Source organism: Marmota monax, unplaced genomic scaffold (assembly GCF_021218885.2).
Source record: "Marmota monax isolate L192 unplaced genomic scaffold, Marmota_monax_Labrador192_F-V1.1 WCK01_AAM20220418_F8-fsc00292, whole genome shotgun sequence".
Lineage (NCBI taxonomy): Eukaryota > Metazoa > Chordata > Mammalia > Rodentia > Sciuridae > Marmota > Marmota monax.
This window is the reverse complement of record NW_026692864.1, coordinates 792,916-811,039: the sequence shown is the minus strand read 5'-3', so window position 1 is coordinate 811,039 and position 18,124 is coordinate 792,916. Positions and strand designations below refer to the sequence as shown.

At 50.5% G+C, this 18,124-nt stretch overlaps 1 protein-coding gene across 1 annotated transcript; it reads left to right on the top strand.

Annotated features, from left to right (window-relative positions):
• The first annotated feature begins 62 nt into the window (after window positions 1–62).
• On the top strand, window positions 63–4,411 carry Trim47 (tripartite motif containing 47). Its single transcript, XM_046449631.2, has 6 exons — window positions 63–802; window positions 1,854–1,949; window positions 2,188–2,418; window positions 2,565–2,760; window positions 3,166–3,240; window positions 3,486–4,411. Exons 1-6 carry the CDS (start codon window positions 119–121, stop codon window positions 4,124–4,126), a joined length of 1,923 nt encoding a protein of 640 aa, XP_046305587.1. The 5' UTR covers window positions 63–118; the 3' UTR covers window positions 4,127–4,411.
• The last annotated feature ends 13,713 nt before the right edge of the window (window positions 4,412–18,124 follow it).

Here is an 18,124-nt window from a genome sequence, read left to right as displayed (position 1 = left end):
GAGGGACGTGGGGGGCGGGACCCTTGGCCTTTGTCCCAAAGGGCGGAGCCAGGGCGCGAACGGTCCGAGTCCCTCCCAGGCGGGAGCAGAACAGGCGGCGCCAGGCGGCCGCGGAGCCATGGACGGCAGCGGGCCCTTCAGCTGCCCCATCTGCCTCGAGCCGCTTCGGGAGCCGGTGACGCTGCCCTGCGGCCACAACTTCTGCCTCGCCTGCCTGGGCGCTCTCTGGCCGCACCGCAGCGCAGGAGGCACGGGAGGTTCCGGAGGCGCAGCCCGCTGCCCTCTGTGCCAGGAACCTTTCCCCGACGGCCTGCAGCTCCGCAAGAACCACACACTGTCCGAGCTGCTGCAGCTACGCCAGGGCTCGGGCCCAGCCATGCCCTCCCCGGCCCCAGCCCCTGCACGGCGCCCGACGCCGGAGCCCTCAGCGCCCAGCGCTCCGCCAAGCGCTCCGGAACCGTCTGCTCCGTGCGAACAGGAGCCCTGGCCCGCCGGGGAAGAGCCCGTGCGCTGTGACGCGTGCCCCGAGGGCGCGGCCCTGCCTGCGGCGCTCTCCTGCCTCTCCTGCCTTGCCTCCTTCTGCCCCGCGCACCTGGGCCCGCACGAGCGCAGCCCCGCACTGCGCGGGCACCGCCTTGTGCCACCTCTGCGCCGGCTGGAGGAGAGCCTGTGTCCGCGCCACCTGCGGCCGCTGGAGCGCTACTGCCGCGTCGAGCGCGCGTGCCTGTGCGAGGCCTGCGCCGCCCAGGAGCACCGCGGCCACGAGCTCGTGACGCTGGAGCAAGAGCGCGCGCTCCAGGAGGTGAGGTGTGGGCACCTTAGGTGGCCGGCGGGGGGTGACTGCCTGTGCGCGAGCAGGCCGAGGGCCGTGGACCCTACACTCTTCTTGGGTTGTGTCTTAATCTCCTCTGAGGGTCTTTACACTCCCGGCTTGACAATGTTTGTCGCTCGCGGTGGTGGAGATGGGAAGGTGGGAAGGAGGGACTAGTGAGATTGCTAAAAAGGACGCGAAGGGCGAGCAGGCGCAGGAGATCTGAAGGCAGGTTAGTGTCCTGGGGATGTGAGGCGGCTGGAAGCCGGGTTAGCCCCCAGAGCCTGGTAGGGGCGGGAGCTGCTGGTTCCTGCAAAGGCAGCAGAGCTGATGACGCTTGTCTCGAGCCAGTCCCAGCTCAGATTGCCCTAGGATGAGGCAGCCACTTTGAATGGGTGTGGCAGGCGACAGGAGTGCGACAGAGGGTGGGCTGGACACACAGATCCTCTGTCTAGCTGTTCTGGGCCGGGCAGTGGTGGGAACATGTGCACAGCGTCCCGTCCCGCTACCTCCCGCCCCCAGTTTCCTTTGGCCTCTTGCCGGGTCCAGACGCCTCTGGCCTTGGGATTTTCCGTCTCTCCTGCCTGGAGCAGTGACTCATAAGACCCAGGGGATTTGCCCGGAATCCCCTTTATTCAGGCCTGGATTGGGGGTGCGGGCTCTTTGGGGACAGTGATCCCCACGGATTATGCCCTCTTGTGTGGTCACAGTCTCACCTCACTCTCTTCCCCGCTGGAGGAAATTCTCAAATTAATTTCAGCAACATTGAGATGGGTGGATAGCTGATGGCCCTGTCTTGGGGGCTGATGAGAGGAGAAGCAGACACCCACAGTCAGCCTGCCCCTCACCAGGAATTTGGTAATGGACCATCCTGGGCTGAAGGCACCCCTGGCATATTATGGGATATGATGGCCACTCTGATCCCACTGATCCACAGATATCTTTCCCTGGTCACCATTCCCCTCTCCCCTGGCAAGTCCTGGGACCTTTGTAGGGCTGGGGCCTCTGCCAGACCTGGTACTCAAAGAGGTGTCATCCACAGGCTGAGCAGCCCAAAGTCCTGAGTGCTGTGGAGGACCGCATGGATGAGCTGGGTGCATGCATTGCACAGTCCCGGCGCACAGTGGCCCTCATCAAGGTCAGACCCTCCCTAACCCCCATCCTGTGCACTGGCAGCAAGACCTTTCAACATAGTACAATCACTCCAAACAAGACCATGCTCAGGGCACTATCAGTCCCCATTAAGCATGAGCATCTCCCCTGACCTGTCACAGATCCAGCTCCTGCATTCCCCCAAGAGGGCAGGGTGGGCATGTGGAGTCAAAGGCCAGGCCTGTTCCCTGCCCTCATTGCTGCCTCCACTGCTGTCCTTGCAGAGCGCCGCTGTAGCAGAGCGGGAGAGGGTGAGCCAGCTATTTGCCGAGGCTGCTGCCACCCTGCAGGGCTTCCAGACAGAGGTGCTAGGCTTCATCGAGGAGGGGGAGGCTGCCATGCTGGGCCGCTCCCAGGGCGACCTTCGGCGACAGGAGGAACAACGCAGCCGCCTAAGCCAGGCCCGCCACAACCTGGGTCAGGTCCCTGAAGCAGACTCAGTCAGCTTCCTGCAGGTGAGGGCCACCGTGGTGGGAGGTGGAGGTGGAGTCAGGGAGTGCTTGGCTTTCTGGGGCTGTGCCAGCCTCCTGGTGGGGCTGCCCCGCCCCGGCCTGGAGGAACTGTGTCCAGTGGAGACTTAACCAGCACCTGTCTGGCACAGGAGCTCCTGGCACTACGGCTGGCCCTGGAAGAGGGGTGCGGCCCTGGACCTGGTCCCCCCAGGGAGCTCAGCTTCACCAAGTCCTCCCAAGCTGTCCGGGCAGTGAGAGATGTGCTGGCCTCGGCCTGTGCCAGCCAGTGGGAGCAGCTGCGGGGGCTGGGCAGCGACGACGGGCTACAGAAGCTGGGCTCAGAAGGTGAGTGTCCCACAGATGACTCACTGTTCCCTGGGCTCCTCACACAGGCCTCTGGGCCTGGTCCCCATTCAGGATAGAGGAGGGAAACTGTGCCTGGCACAGGGAGGGACCCCAAACCCGCCAGGGACTGGAGCTACCATCCCCTGATGACCAGTCAGCTCTTTGGCTACAGCCCAGCTTCTAGCCTCAGAGGGGCTGAGACCCAAGGAGCAAGTGGAGTACAATTCAGGCACAGACCTGTACGAGCCCACCAGGTGGCATGTGTGGATGTATATCTGTCCCCAGGTGGCTTTGAGAGGAAGGCAGGCAGAGGGAGTTGCAGTCACAGGTCCTGGGATGGGCACTGTGCTCGGCCTAGCCTTTGGAGTCTGGGGGATATGCTTGCCACTGTCTCTTCTTCTGCAGCTGACAGCGAGTCCCAGGACCCTGATAGCACGAACCACCTGGAGAGTGACATTCCCAGGGACTATTTCCTCAAGTGTAAGTAGACACTGCCTTCCTGTTCCCATGGGGGTCTCATAAACAGGCCCCAGCATGGTCCTGACACCAGGAGGTTGGACTCCCCTCCATAGTTCCTGGGGTGAATGAAGTCAGCTTGGTGTTGAGTTATGCTGGTTGCAATAGAGGGGTGAGGCTGTGTTTAAGGGGGGTGGGCACCTGTGGGGGGACCATCTTATCTGAGTCTGGCCCTGAGCCCTGCATCTCTCTTCCATCTGTGCGTTCAGTCGCCTACATCGTGGACTTGGATAGCGACACGGCAGATAAGTTCCTGCAACTATTTGGAACCAAAGGTGTCAAGAGAGTGCTGTGTCCCATCAATTACCCTGAGTCGCCCACCCGCTTCACCCACTGCGAACAGGTGCTGGGGGAAGGCGCCCTGGACCGTGGCACCTACTACTGGGAGGTAGAGATCATTGAGGGCTGGGTTAGCGTGGGGGTCATGGCCGAAGGCTTCTCCACACAAGAGCCCTATGACCGGGGCCGGCTGGGCCGCAACGCATACTCCTGCTGCCTGCAGTGGAATGGACGCAACTTCTCTGTCTGGTTCCACGGGCTGGAGGCGGCTCTCCCCCAGCCCTTCTCACCCACGGTCGGAATCTGCCTGGAGTACGCCGACCGGGCCTTGACTTTCTATGCCGTACGCGATGGCAAGATGAGCCTTCTGAGGAGGTTGAAGGCCTCCCGGCCACGCCGGAGTGGTGTTCTGGCCTCTCCTGCCGACCCCTTCCAGAGCCGCCTGGACAGCCACTTTGCAGGGCTCTTCGCTCACAGGCTCAAGCCTGCCTTCTTCCTGGAGAGTGTGGATGCCCATCTGCAGATCGGGCCCCTCAAGAAGTCCTGCATATCCGTGCTAAAACGGAGGTGATGTGGGGCCAGCCTCCTGCAGCAGCTCAGCCCTTAGGGGCTTGAATCTTGAGGTCCATCTTGCCCCCAGGGAGCCTTCGAGGCCTCATCCAGCCTCTCACTTCTAGAGGCTTCCACTTTCTATAATTGGGCCTTCCACCCCTCAGGGAGGAGGACCCCTATCCTTGTTTCTGGAAGAGAAAGCTTCAGCTGGGATGGATCCAGTCTGCCCCAACCCCTCCTTTTCCAGGTTTTTAGACCAGTGCCAGACACACAGTAGGTGCTCAATAAACGTTTGCTGAATGGATGACTCCCTTTTTAGTCGCTCTCTTTAAGAATCCACAGGACTTCTCAGCTTTCAACAGCTGGCGTAATGTGGGCAGGTGAGAGACGGAACAGAGCACCCCCACTCCCTAGTTCTCTGCAGGGGCAGCCAGAGGTGGCTTCTTCACAGGCTCCAGCCCCACAGTCACCCTGGCGTCTCCCAGCTCTTACCAGCTCTTTTCATCCTTGAAGCCAGGTCTGGACCTGCACTTTGCCGGCCAGAATAAAACACAGAGGTCACCCTCGCCCCCCAAAGAGCAGAGCAGGACACCTGGGGAAGGACAAGAGTAGAGACCTGGGCTTCTTTCACATACACACCTCAGCCAGAGAGCTGTGTGACTCAGACCACTCCAGGGTGTGGCTGGAGCAGGGAACATTGACAAATTAGGTCCCACATCCTCTCCTGGAGACAGCCTGGGCCTCAGGTCTCCACCGGCAGCTGTGTATCTGCACCACAACACTGGTCCTCCAGTCTGGGGACCCCAGGGCCCGGCGCAGCAGGAGAGCCTCTGGCTGTCTTCGAGGAGGGCTCAGGACCCTCTGCACCGCACCCTGCCTGGCCCCCTGCCTGGCCTGGGTCTCCCCAGCCCACCAGGCACCTGGGTTTCCAGGCCAGCTCCCTCTCTGTTCTCCAAGGCCCAGTGCACCCTAGAATGGGCCTGGAGGGCAAGGGGCAGACAGAGAGGCCTCCCAGGCATCAGGTGAGGTCAGGCAGGACAATGGGTGAGTTATACAGCCAGACAGCAAGGCCATACAAGTCCTGCCCCAGGCCTCAGCAGCTAAAAATAGGCCTCCCTTGCAGTCTGGGGGTGGTGGCCAGGATGTTGTTTTTCCAGGCGGGGCCTCTCTGCTCCTGGTGCTGTGTATATTCAACCCTGTTCCCATGGCAGCCAGGGTCCCACAGGTCCCAGCTCACCCAGCAAGGGGCCACTCCACTGCTCCAGTGTAGCTGTTGGGGACTTCCTAGAGCCTCTCCCCACCTGCTGCTAGCCTCCACCTTCCAAGGCCTTGCCTGCCCCTCGGCTACCTGCTCTGGCTCATCTCCTCCCTCAGCTTGGCACATCCACCATCTCTTACTGGAGAACCCTCTGCTCCCAGACCCTGCAGGAAGCCCTGACATGTCCTGGAATGTGAGTTTGGCAAACAGGCCTGGAGCTTCTTTGGTGGAATTTTGAAGCCAGATTTAAAATTAGGTAGTCAGTGTAGTTAGGTAAATCTAAAATGGAGGCCATGTTGAGAATGAATTTCCGGAAAAGTTGAGCAACTCTTGGAATGTTAATGAAGCCCGGGGAAACAGCCCCCAACAGATTTGAAGATAGCCCATCCCAAAGAAATGTTAATGAACAGCAAACTTGACTTGGAAGTGCCCAGATTATTTCTTTGGCCCACCTGTGTCCCAACCCTTCCTACCTATATCCCATCACCAAAAACTATAAAAAGGAGAGAACACATTCGCCCTTCAATGGATTCCACCTCTTGGGTCCCCTTCTTCCTCCCAGAGAAGTCTTTTCTGCTGTCCTTCAATAAACTTCTAATTTCCACTCTGACCTTGCCTCGGCGTGCTTCTCTGCTGTTATTCTTCAACACTGGGGAAGCAAGGACTCGGTAACAATTTGACCTGACTGCTCACATCCCTGGCCACAACCACTCACAAGTGTGCCACTTGCAACTTTCAAAGATTGGTGTGGAGCCTGTGAGACAAGCTTCTCAATCCCCAATCCCCGCACCACAGTTTTACAATTTAGAGTGGGGGATTGGTACGCCCATGGCTGCATAGCTAGCAAGAGGCTGGGGCTGGGGCTGGGCTGGGGCTGGGGCCCGGGCTTTGGAAGCTCCGGTTTGGAGTGTGATCCACAACCCTGCTCTTCACCTGTGACCCTAGGAGAGTGCTAGAGAGGGAATGTCTGGGAGAGGGGTGCCTTTGTGTGTCTGCGTGTGTGTGTGTGTGTGTGTGTGTGTGATGTGTGCATTAGTGTCTGCCTCAGTGTCTGCTTGTATGGTGTGAGAGTGTGGATGCAGTCCAGGGTCTCGCAACAGCACTCTGAGAAGACCCAGGAGGCTGGGCTAGGTGGGCTACGAGGGGGAGGAAACAGGGTGGGAGCTGTCCCCCCCACCCCCTGCCAACACTTTAGTCAGAGATGATTTTACTTAATAAAACCTGAACCACAGATCTAGTCCCACTACCATTTATAGATGAATCCGAGGCTCAGAGGCAGCAAGAAGCTGCCCAAGGCTGCCCCATCCAGGCCATTCTCTCCGCATTCCACATCTTAGGTGTGTCCTGTGCTTAGAAATGTCTAAACACACACACACACACACACACACACACACACACACACAGAGCCCCGCCTCCCAGCCTAGTGGCCTGTGTAAGGGTTGCTCTCTGCCAGGCCCTAATTCCCACGGTCCCCAGAGTCTTGGCAGAGCTGCCCGAGGGTCTGTGGTCTCAGAAGCTCCTGCCAGAGGCCCTGCCAGTCTAGACAATGGTGGAGGGTGAAGGTTTGGAGCTGTGGTGCTGTGAGCCGAACATGGCTCTTCTGGGCCAGGCACAGAGCCAACCTCTACTTGAGCCTTGTTTCTATGGGAAATATGCCCCAGAGAAAGGAGAAAGGGCCTCTGCATCACTCCCCTCTGGGCAGCTGGAGACGGCCAGTTCCTGTAGCCCTCCCGGAGCGCAGGGAGGCCCACAGTCCTCTTCTGGCTCTTCTCTGTCCCCTCCCAAGGCCCAAGGAACACTCCCCTCCCCTCCTCGGAGGCACAGAGGGTGAGGCTGGAGGGAGACTGTGGCTAAACTGAGGGCCTGGCCAGGAAGATGGGGCTGACCTGGGCGGGGTTGAGGTTTGCAGACAGCTCGGTTGGGCTGTAGCTTGTTTTTGCCCCAGGGAGAAAAAGAGCACTGAGCTGCAGAGTCTGTGTCCCATTGAGCCCCACACCCAGTAATGTCCCCCTGCAAGGCTGACTTCAGAATCTAGAACACAGGCCCATTCATTCACTTTCTGCACAGTCACACCTTCTGGAAGATGCATAAGAACTGCAGGGTGACTGGGCTTGGAAACACGCCTGTAATCCCAGGGATTCAGGAGGCTGAGGCAAGTGGATCACAAGTTCAAGACCAACCTGGGCCACTTAGCAAGACTCTGTCTCAAAAACAAAAAGGGCCAGAGATGGAACTCACTGGTAGAACACCCCCGGGTTCAGTCCCCCATACCTGGGGGTCAGGGGAAGAAGTGCAGGACTGTGGCTGGGGGTGTAGACTCCTTGCCTAGCATGGAAGAGGTCTTGAGTTCAATTCCCAGCACCGCAAAAAAGCCAAAAGCAAATGAACCAAACCCCAAAGAGAACAGCAGATGGCCCTGGGTCGTCTTCAGGGGCTCAGGATGGAGAACCTCCATGTCCTTTGCAAGTGCATTTAGAGAAGGGGTTGCAGAGGGAGCCCGCACCACAGAGGACACGGGCCAGAGGAATACCAAGCCTGCACTGAGGCAGGAAGGCACTAGTCTTCACTAGGCTGTCTACTTTATCTCTCTTTTTTAAGGTTCTTTTTTACACAATACCTTTATTTATTTATCTATTTTTATTTGTTACTGAGGATCAAACCCAGCGCTTCACATGTGCTAGGCAAGCACTCTTCCACTGAGCTACTGTGCCAGTCCCTGGAGACCTCATCTTTAAATGACATTCAAATTTTGAATTTTACTGTAGAATACCTCAGATCTTGCTTTAATATACAAACAATGTTTTGGTTTTTTTTGATCCAGCATCAGAAAATTGTTTTGTGTGTGAGTTCTGGAAATCAGAAATTTGGACAGCGGGTGTACTTAATGCTACAAGTGGCCCAGCACGTGCTTAGTGTGCATGGGCCCTGGATTCAAGCCCCAGCCTCACGAAAGGAAATCAAACCAACCAACAAAACAAGATGAAGGGGCTGGAGCTGGGGCTCAGTGGTTGCGCACTTGCCTGGGTTCAATTCTCAGCACCACATATAAATAAATAAAAATAAAGGTCTAGGGGCTGGGGTTGTGGCTCAGTGGTAGAGCGCTCACCTAGCATGTGTGAGGTCCTGGGTTCGATCCTCAGCACCACATGAAAATAAATAAATAAAATAAGGTATTGTGTCCAACTACAACTAAAAATTAAATTAAAAAAAGGACTATCGGGCTGGAGATGTGGCTCAAGCGGTAGCGCGCTCGCCTGGCATGCGTGCAGCCCGGGTTCGAACCTCAGCACCACATACAAACAAAGATGTTGTGTCTGCCGAAAAAACTAAAAAATAAATAAAATTCTCTCTCTCTCTCTCTTTAAAAAATAATTGTTTAAAAAAAAGTACTATCAACAACTAAATATATATATATATATATATAATATATATATATAATATATATATATATATATATATATATTTATAATATATATTAAAAACAACAACAAAGAGAATCAGAAAATCTTGGCTAAACATTCTACTTCAGTCATTTTCCTGTGTGCCTTCAAGCAAGGCACTCAGCTTCTCTGTGTCTCAGCCTCCCCTATCGCTCCTGTCCTTGAGCTCCCTGTTATAGAGGCGTCCTTCCAGCCCTTGCTCCTCAGTGTAGGGGTGCAGCACCTTCAGATGTGACCCCACCTCTCTCCAGCTTTCTGGGATCTGGGAGGCAGAGAAGTGGGAAGGAACAGCAGAGGTTTTTATAAACACCCCTCCAGCAGGAATCGCTCAGAACAGACCTGGCAGCTGTATCTGGGGAAGCTGAACTTGACAGAGCCAGGAGGTCCGGGCTGGGAGCCTCAGGGTGGGGCCCATCTCCACAGCAACCAGAAACAGCCCCAGATGAGCAGATGAGTGCTGGCCCTGCCTCCTGATGTAGGAGCAGGGACTTGTGTTCCCATAATACCCACAGCCAAAAAAGGACCTACCCTGAAATAACTCACGTCCACATCACCAGCATGTCCCTTGGAATCTGCCACTCCATCACAGCTCGGCTAGCACAAATGGCAGAAAGCTGAGAGCCACCAAGAGCTTTCTTTTTTCTCTCTGACTTATTTGGAAGACTACAACTGGCTGGGTGAAAAAGAAACCTCAGTGTATTAAGCATCTGTTCCATAACACTCAGATGCAAGAAATGTCCACTTTGATATTTATCCTAGTAAATCTAATAAAACTTGAAACTGGGCATGGTGGTGCATGTCTGTAATCTCAGCAGTTCTGGAGGCTGAGGCAGGAGGATTGCAAGTTCCAGGCAGGCCAGCCTCAGCAATTTAGTGGGGCCTAAGCATCTTAAGACCCTGTCTCAAAATAAAATATTAACAAAGGGCTGTGGGTGGATGTGCCTCAGTGGTTAAGTGCCCCTGGGTTCAATCCCCAGTACCAAATAAATAAATTAAATAAAAATAAATAAATAAAACAAAACAACAAAAAACCAAAGAGCTACTCTTTGCTAAGGGGGTGGAAAGTTCAACCTCAGGCAGGTTTGGAGACCTCCGCCTTTGGCGGAATTGTAATCTGGGGTTTACAGGGTACCTGGAGGATGGGGGAGCTTCCTATCTCCTGCCCACCAAGGCTGCTGCTGGAAGGCTCACTGTCACAGCCCGAAGTGCTCTGTGCTGTGGCCTCTCTCCTGGGCCAAGGTTTGGGGATTGTGCCACACCACTGTGCCTCACTCCAAACCCACGGTAACAAAGTATGACAAACCAGGTGGCCCAGGCAATCCAAATGCTTTGCACAGTGCTGAAGGCCAAGCATCCCAAATCAAGGTGTCCGCAGGCTTTGTTCTTTCTGGAGGCCGTGAGAGGACAGGTCCCATGCTATTCTCTCAGCTCCTGGCGGTTGGCTGGCGGACAACATGGGCTACCATCCTTGACTTGTAGACCTCTACCTTTGTCCCTGCACAGCAATCTCCCTGGGCAGGTCTGTGTCTTGAGTTTTCCCTTCTTCTGCAGGCCCCTGTCGTATTGAACCTAGGTCCCAAAGACCACACCTTAACTATGTCTTCAACAACCCGTTTCCCAGTAAGGCCGCATTCTGAGGGACTTGGGGTTGGGAGGAAGGAACACAATTCAGCACATGCTCTGTGACACTGCAACCGGAGTTCCACCAGCCCCACATCAGCCCCATTTCTCCCTGGGTTGCTGCTTCCTGCCTGGCCCTGTCCAGGGGGCGGGGCTCTAGGAAGGCCTGTGTTGGGCCCCGCCTTCCCCTGCACACTGCTCACCCAGCTTCCCCCAGACACCTGCCATTCCAGTGGAATCCAGTTCCTCTGTTTTCTGACCCTTGCAGAACCCACTCCTGAGCCCAAAGAGACACCAGCACCAGCCAGCAGGTGCCCTCTCCTCAGCCCCCTGGGCTTTTCATCCAAGTTTATTTGTTTTAATGAAATTCCAGCATTTGCTTTGGTCTCCTGGCCCTGGGCTAGTGACCGCTTCTTGTCTTTGTTATCTTTATGACACCTTAGAATGCTTTGTTCTACATTTTCAGTTATCTAGTTCCTTCTAGCAATATGACATGTCTAACTTTATACCTAGCTAATTCTTTTTTCCCCCTAGTACTGCAGATTGAATTTAGGGATACTATTAACCACTGAGCTACATCCCTAACACCTTGTAATTAATTGATCAGTTAATTTGGTACTGAGGATTGAAACCAGGGGAGCTAACTTCTGAGTGAAATGCCTAACCTTTTAATTTTTTAAAAAAAAATTTAACTATTTAATTTATTTATTTACTTATTTGGTACTGAGGATTAAACCCAAGCGCGCTTAACCACACTGAGCCACAACGTCAGCCCTTTTTTTTAAAATGTTGTCTTGAGACAGGACCTCACTCAATTGCTTAGGGTCTCACTCAATTGCTGAGGCTGGCTTTGAACTCACAATCCTCCTGTTGTTGTTTTTGGCTGTCAAAATTTGCAGTCTCAGGCTGGGGTTGTAGCTCAGTGGCAGAGCACTTGCCCAGCATGTGTGAGGCCCTAAGTTGGATCCACAGCACCACATAAAAATAAATAAATAAAATAAAGGTATTGTGTCCATCTACAACTAAAAATATATATTTTTTAAATTCACAGTCTCCTACTGGTGGAAAAATAGCATTGTGATAAAATGTCCAAATGATTTTCAGATAAACTTGAATGAGATTAAAATTGTTCTGGGAAATCAGTTACCCAACCACTCAACCAGCTGCTGTTGGTCAGAAGCCCAGTGACTTCTGGCCTAACGGTGGCTCTCTAACAGTTTTCTTTTGCTGTAAAATATCTCTTCCAAAAGCAATCTTAGAAATGGCCCACCAGGGGCCTTCTTTGCATGCAAGATTACAATAAGACTTCCACGTGCTCAGAACTAAACAAACAGCAGTGGTTCCTCAAGTAGCAGGCAGTAAGTGCAGGTATTCTTTCAAGAAACTCATTTTGCTGAAGCCTACTCACAAGGAGCAGAAGGCATAGACCTCCAGGGGAATCACAGCATGCCCTCTCATCCATGAGACAGAGAGGTGAGAAACAGATTGGTCAGCTTGTGTGTTGAAGGATTCCATGAGAAGCAAGAATCAGTTGTGCAGTGGCTGTTGTTTCTGGGATTGCCAAGTACCGTGGGGCACACCCAGAGCTCGGGAGGCCGAGGCAGGAGGATCGCAAGTTCAGGGCCAGCCTCAGCAATTTAGCAAGGCCCTCAGCAATTTAGTGAGACCCTGTCTCAAAATTAAAAAATAAAAAAAAGGAACCAAGGATGTAGCTTTGTTATGCTCGAATTCGGGACCCCAAAAGACCACCAGAGACCAAGAACGATGTAAACAGCAAAGAGGTGTTTATTGCGAGCTAGCTCCGTCCTCCGCTCACACACAGCAACTGGTGACGCTGAGAGGCCCCGAGCCCGCCCAGGGTTTGCAGCAGTTCTGTACACTCTTTGTGGAAGGAAGGTATCCCACATACATCACAGCATCTCTTAGCAAATCATTACACACCGCGGGAAAATCAAATAACAACTCTAAAACATGATTAGCACATTCACTGGCGGGAACAAGTTGGGTAGGGGTGATTGGTTAGTACAAGAGGGGTAGTAACCGATTTGAACTGATTGGCTTAAGCCAAGAGGGGTGTACGTGCTGAACTACATGGTTTCCCAACACATTATCAACCACCATAAACTACTGGGAGGGTCATCTGGCATCCCAGGTATTTCCTTGTCTCATGTCTTCTCTGATATAAGGGGGGTGACTCAAAATGGGGTTGGGAGGGAGAGCAAGGGAGGAAGATTACCTCTAGATAGGGAATAGGGGTGGGAGGGAAAGGGAGGGAGAAGGGGAATAGCATGGATGGTGAAAGGAGACCCTCATCACTATACAAAATACATGTATGAAGATGTGGATTTGGTATCAACATACCTTATATATAATCAGATATGATAAATTATAGTATAATAGTGTATTAAGAATTGTAATGCAAAAACAAACAAACAAATAAATAAAAGATATATCCACAGAGTTCAAAACTTAGCATTTTTTTTTTTTTGGTACTGGAGGTTGAACCCTGTGCCAAGTTACCACTGAGCCATATCCCCAGACTTTTTTTATTTTTATTTTAAGACAGAGTCTTGCTAAGTTTTTGAGAGTCTTGCCAAATTTCTGGGGCTAGCCCCAAACTTGTGATCTTCTTGCTTTAGGTTCCTGAGTCACTGGAATTACAGGCATGTGCTACTGTTCCAGGAAAATATTGGGACTTAATGGTTTAATATAAATTGTTTGTGTGCTGTACTATGAATTGAACCCAGGGATGCCCTACTACTGAGCTGTCCCCATCCCTTTTTAAAAATTATTTGTTTTCAAGATAGGGTCTCATTAAATTGCCCAGGCTAGCTTTGAATTTGAATCCTCAGCTGCGTCAGTCTTTCAGGTCACTGGGACTATAGGTTTGTGCCACCACACCTGGCTAAAAAATGTATTTCTTATTATAAGTCAAAGCTTTTAAAAAATTGAAAACCACAACCTGGTAAACTGTTTACAAATCTTTTAGATGGTACACATAACAAATAATTAATTGTTCAGTAAAGTTGATAATGATGTGGCCAGGTACAGTGGCACACACCTGTAATCTCAGCAACTTGGGAGGCTGAGGCAGGAGAATCACGGGTTCAGGACCAGTCTCAGTAACTCATTGAGGCCCTAAGCAACTTAGTGAGACCCTGTCTCAAAATAAAAACGGCTGGGGATGTGATTTAGTGGCTAAGCACCCCTGGGTTCAATCCCTGGTACCAAAAACAAACAAACAAAAAATAACAACAATAAAAATGATGTTGGTTTGGCTCACTGGACAACCAGATGAAGCTTCTTGGGAGTCAAAAGGGGGGCCTGTTCAGGGGCTCAGGCACCCTAGGCCCTGTCTGGTTGGGATCTGGGAATGCCAGCACCCCTCCTCAGCACACATTCAGAGGCTCCAGTCTGGAAAACAGAAGCACTTATAGCACAGTGAGAAAAGATGATTTTGCTACTTGAATGAAACAAGCTCTGTGGGGTAGAAGGCAGCACAGAAGTCCAGCTCTGAGGCCTGGACCCAACTGCTTCTTGCTGCTGACTTGGTTCAGCAATGAAGTGTCATTGTGGACCTCTGCATACTGGAAATGACCAGCCCTGACAATGTGTTCACATGATCATGTTTTTATAAAACTTGCAAAGGTTGGGCTTTTTAGCCGGAATTGGTCAAGCCTGCTATCTTTCTGCACTGTGACTTCCTCTTCATGACATTTTCCCTCCTGTCAGGGCCTCAGTGTAGCCTTATGAATATATATATATATATATATATATATATATATATATATATATTTTTTTTTTTTTTTTCTTAAAGAGAGTTGGCAAAATTGTATAAGCTTCAGACCCCACAAAACTCAGATCGGCCTCTACCTCCATGTTTGGCAAGAGGGTCGGAGTTGGGGTGGGGCTGGACAGTTGACCTCAACAGTCGTCAACTTCCAATACATGGTTCTCAGAGCAGTCATTACTGAATGCCGGTGGGTACATCTTCTCTTTCTTTTTGAAATTTACTATTATTATTTTAAGTTGTAAACCAAAAAAATGTAAATGAGGTTGAAATTTAAAAGTCAAAGACAATTTTATTCAGGTGGAGAATAGATTTGCAAATCAGGAAAATGCAGGCTCAGTTAGACCAAACCAGTGTCTACAGAAGAACAGATGGCTTGGGCTTTTATCAAGTCCAGCAGTTGGAAACTGATGCAAATAAGGATGGTGTTTCTCAAACCTTGCAAGGTATTGTTAGATTCTGGAAAATATTTCACTCTGGCTGACTCAGGTCCTGACACAATGTCTGCATGGCAGACAGTCTTCCTCCTGCCAGAAAAATCTCCAAGGCACAGGAAAGGGTTTTGCTCTCTCTTAAAAAACAAAAAAACAAAACAACAACAACAACAAAAACCTGCAGTCATTTGACTTTTATCAAAGTGAACATAGGAAAAAAATAAAACAGAACAATGAATACAATGCACCCTGAGTCACCAACCCACTCTAAAATTTCAGACCCTTGTCTCAAAAGAATAATACTACAATTTCTGGTAGGTCTTTCCAGAAATTATATACCTATATTCCATATTCAAATGGAAACATATATCCTTCTGTATTTAATAGACTTGGACAATCTTTCAATATCAACATGCAGAGTTTGTCTTATTATTATTATTCTGAGGGGGGGCACTAGGTACTGAATTCAGGGTGCTTCACCACTGAGCCACATCCCCAGCCCTTTTTTAAAAATATTATATTTGTTGTTGAGGGACCTTTATTTATTTATATGTGGTGCTGAGAATGGAACCCAACGCCTCCCACATGCTAGGCAAGCGTTCTACCACTGAGCCACAACCCCATCCCCTGTTCTTTAAAAAAAAAATTTTTTTTAAATTGTGAGACAGGGTCTTACTTAATTGCTTAGTGCCTCACTAAGTTGTGGAGGCTGGTTTTGAACTTGTGATTCTCCTGACTCAGTCTCCAAAGTCGCTGTGATTACAGGTGTGCACCACCACTCCCAGCTTGACTTCCTATTTTTAAGTACTGCATAGATTGCATGTTCCCAGATTAATCTAACCACTTGGGGTGATTTCACCATGACCATCCTTAATTCACCACACTGTCCTGCAAGGCCCAACCTGGTCTTCTTGTGCAGGACTTCACCATGATCTTTGTTAATGCGACAGTTTTTATTCCTTTCTGTGGAACTGTGAAGAGCGGGTGGTGCCTTGCTCTGTTGTAGACTTCAAGAGTGCATAGCCCTTTGTTACTCTATGTTACAAAGCAACAGTTTGCCATGAGCTACCCCATTTTGAGTACAAGTACCAAAGGAAAATGGCTGGGTAACTTGTCTGGGCAAGATAGCCACCAGATATTGAATATACTGAAGTCATTGAAAGAATAACCCCCAGCTGCCCAGCACAATCAGAAGACATAAATTAGCTGGGTGCAGTGGTGCACACTTGCAATCCCTGTGACTTTGGGAGGTTGAAGCAGAAGGATTGCAAATTCAAGCCAACCTCAGAAACTTAGCAAGAACCTGTCTCAAAATAAAAATTAAAAGCACTGGGGATGTAACCCAGTGGTAAAGTGCTCCTGGGCTACATGCCTAATACAAAAAAAAAAAAAAAAAAATCCTAAACTGAAGCTGGAAGTGGTGACACATGCCTGTAATCCCAGCAACTTGAGAGGCTGAGGCAGGAGGATCTCTAGTTCAAAGCCAGCCTTAGCAAAAACGAAGTGGTAACTTCATTCAACTTAGTGAGACCCTGTCTCTAATAAAATACAAAATAGGGCTGGGGATGTGGCTCAGAGGTTGAGCTCCCATGAGTTCAGTCCCAGGTACCCCGGCCCCCCAAAGGGCCTAAACTTATCAATCTTGCCAATAAAAAAAATTGCTCACCTGAAAACTTATCAAATTAAATCAGAAGGACATGGATGCTTGGAGTTTCCAAATCCACCTCAGATAAATCAGGCCCACAAACTCACCAGTCTCCCAAGAGGTAACCCCCTCACCTGAATCAGGTGAAAGAAGCAGCACCTATTACAGTGGGATACCACACATCCACCGGTCATCAGACCATTTGGTGAATGGTCACCAGACCTACAGTCAACCTCCCTGTACTGCTCCTTCTCCCTCATCCATGTGGCCATACTTGCAAACAGCCTGCTGTCTGGACCCTAGTCTAAACTCTGGGCCTTCAGAACTCTGTGCTCTGAACAAGTTCGGTGGGTTCCCATCCCCTGCAGGGGCTGTTTTGCGTTTGCATCTGTTCTCTGACTTTGTTCTTGGTGGGCCTCTTGTAACCCCATGGCAGCCTTAACCTTTCTTAGCTTTTCTGTACTCTTATCATGGTGATATTTTGTTTCTAGTTCAGTGGTTCTAGAACTCTTTTTTTCTTAAATATTTTTTTTAGTTATTGATGGACCTTTATTTTATTCATTTACTTTTATGTGGTGCTGAGAATTGAACCCAGTGCCTCACACATGCTAGGCAAGTGCTCTACCACTGAGCCACAACTCCAGCCCTCTAGAACTCTTTTTAAAAAAATATTTTTATTAAATATTTATGTTTTTTAGGTGTAGATTGTCACAACACAATGCCTTTATTTTTATGTGGTGCTGAGGATCCAACCCGGGTCCCGCCCGTGCTAGGCGAGCGCTCTAGGAGCCACAATTCCAGCCCTAGAACTTTTTAATGGGACTTCTCACTTGAGCAGAAGGGAGACACAAGGCTGACCAAGAAGGCTGAGCTGAGTAAAAGAGAAAATTCGTTTTTTCTTTTTCTTTCTTTCTTTCTTTTTTTTGTTGTTGTTGGTACTATTTAGTGACAAGGTCTCACTGAGTTGCTTAGCACCTCGCTTTTGCTGCGGCTGGCTTTGAACTCGAAATCTTCCTGCCTCAGCCTGGGATTACAGCGAGCACCCACCACCATGCCCAACCAAGAGAGTTTTCTTTAAGTGAAAAGGCTATTTATAATGGGGACTAAGGTTTAGGAATGTTAATTGGAACATTTCAAAAAAGGTTTTCTTTACCTGGTGAGCACTTCAACCCTGATGGAGGGGTAGGTAACTGATCATCCAGGGGCCAAATATTTACATCTAATATAGATGTTACATGTCACATCTTGTATAAATGTTTCTTTTTTGGGGGGTGGGGGGTGGGGGGATACTAGGGACTGAATCCAGGGGCATTTTATCCCTAAACTACATCCGGGTTCCATTCAGTCTTATTTTTTGAGCCAGAGTCTCTAAGTTGCTCAAGTTGGCCTTGGACTTATGGATCCCTCAACCTCCGGAATAGCGAGTAGCGGGGTTACACATGTGTACCATTATGCCTGGCTTTGAATTTGATATTCAATAAATTTTGACTTCGTGGAACAAACCCAACGGGACTATGTTAATGACTTGCTGACAGTATCTCCCTTAAAAGCTAAGTCTCGCAGATGCTGCCACATGTTGGGAAATCAGTTCACTTAAAAATCAAACCCTGGGGGCTGGGGATGTGGCTCAAGTGGTAGCGCGCTCGCCTGGCATGCGTGCGGCCCGGGTTCGATCCTCAGCACCACATACAAACAAAGATGTTGTGTCCGGCGAAACCTAAAAAATAAAATATTAAAAAAAAAAAAATCAAACCCTGGGGGCTCGGTGGTAGAGCACTCTTGCCTAGCGTTTAGGAGGCACTGGGTTCGATTCTCAGCACCACATATAAA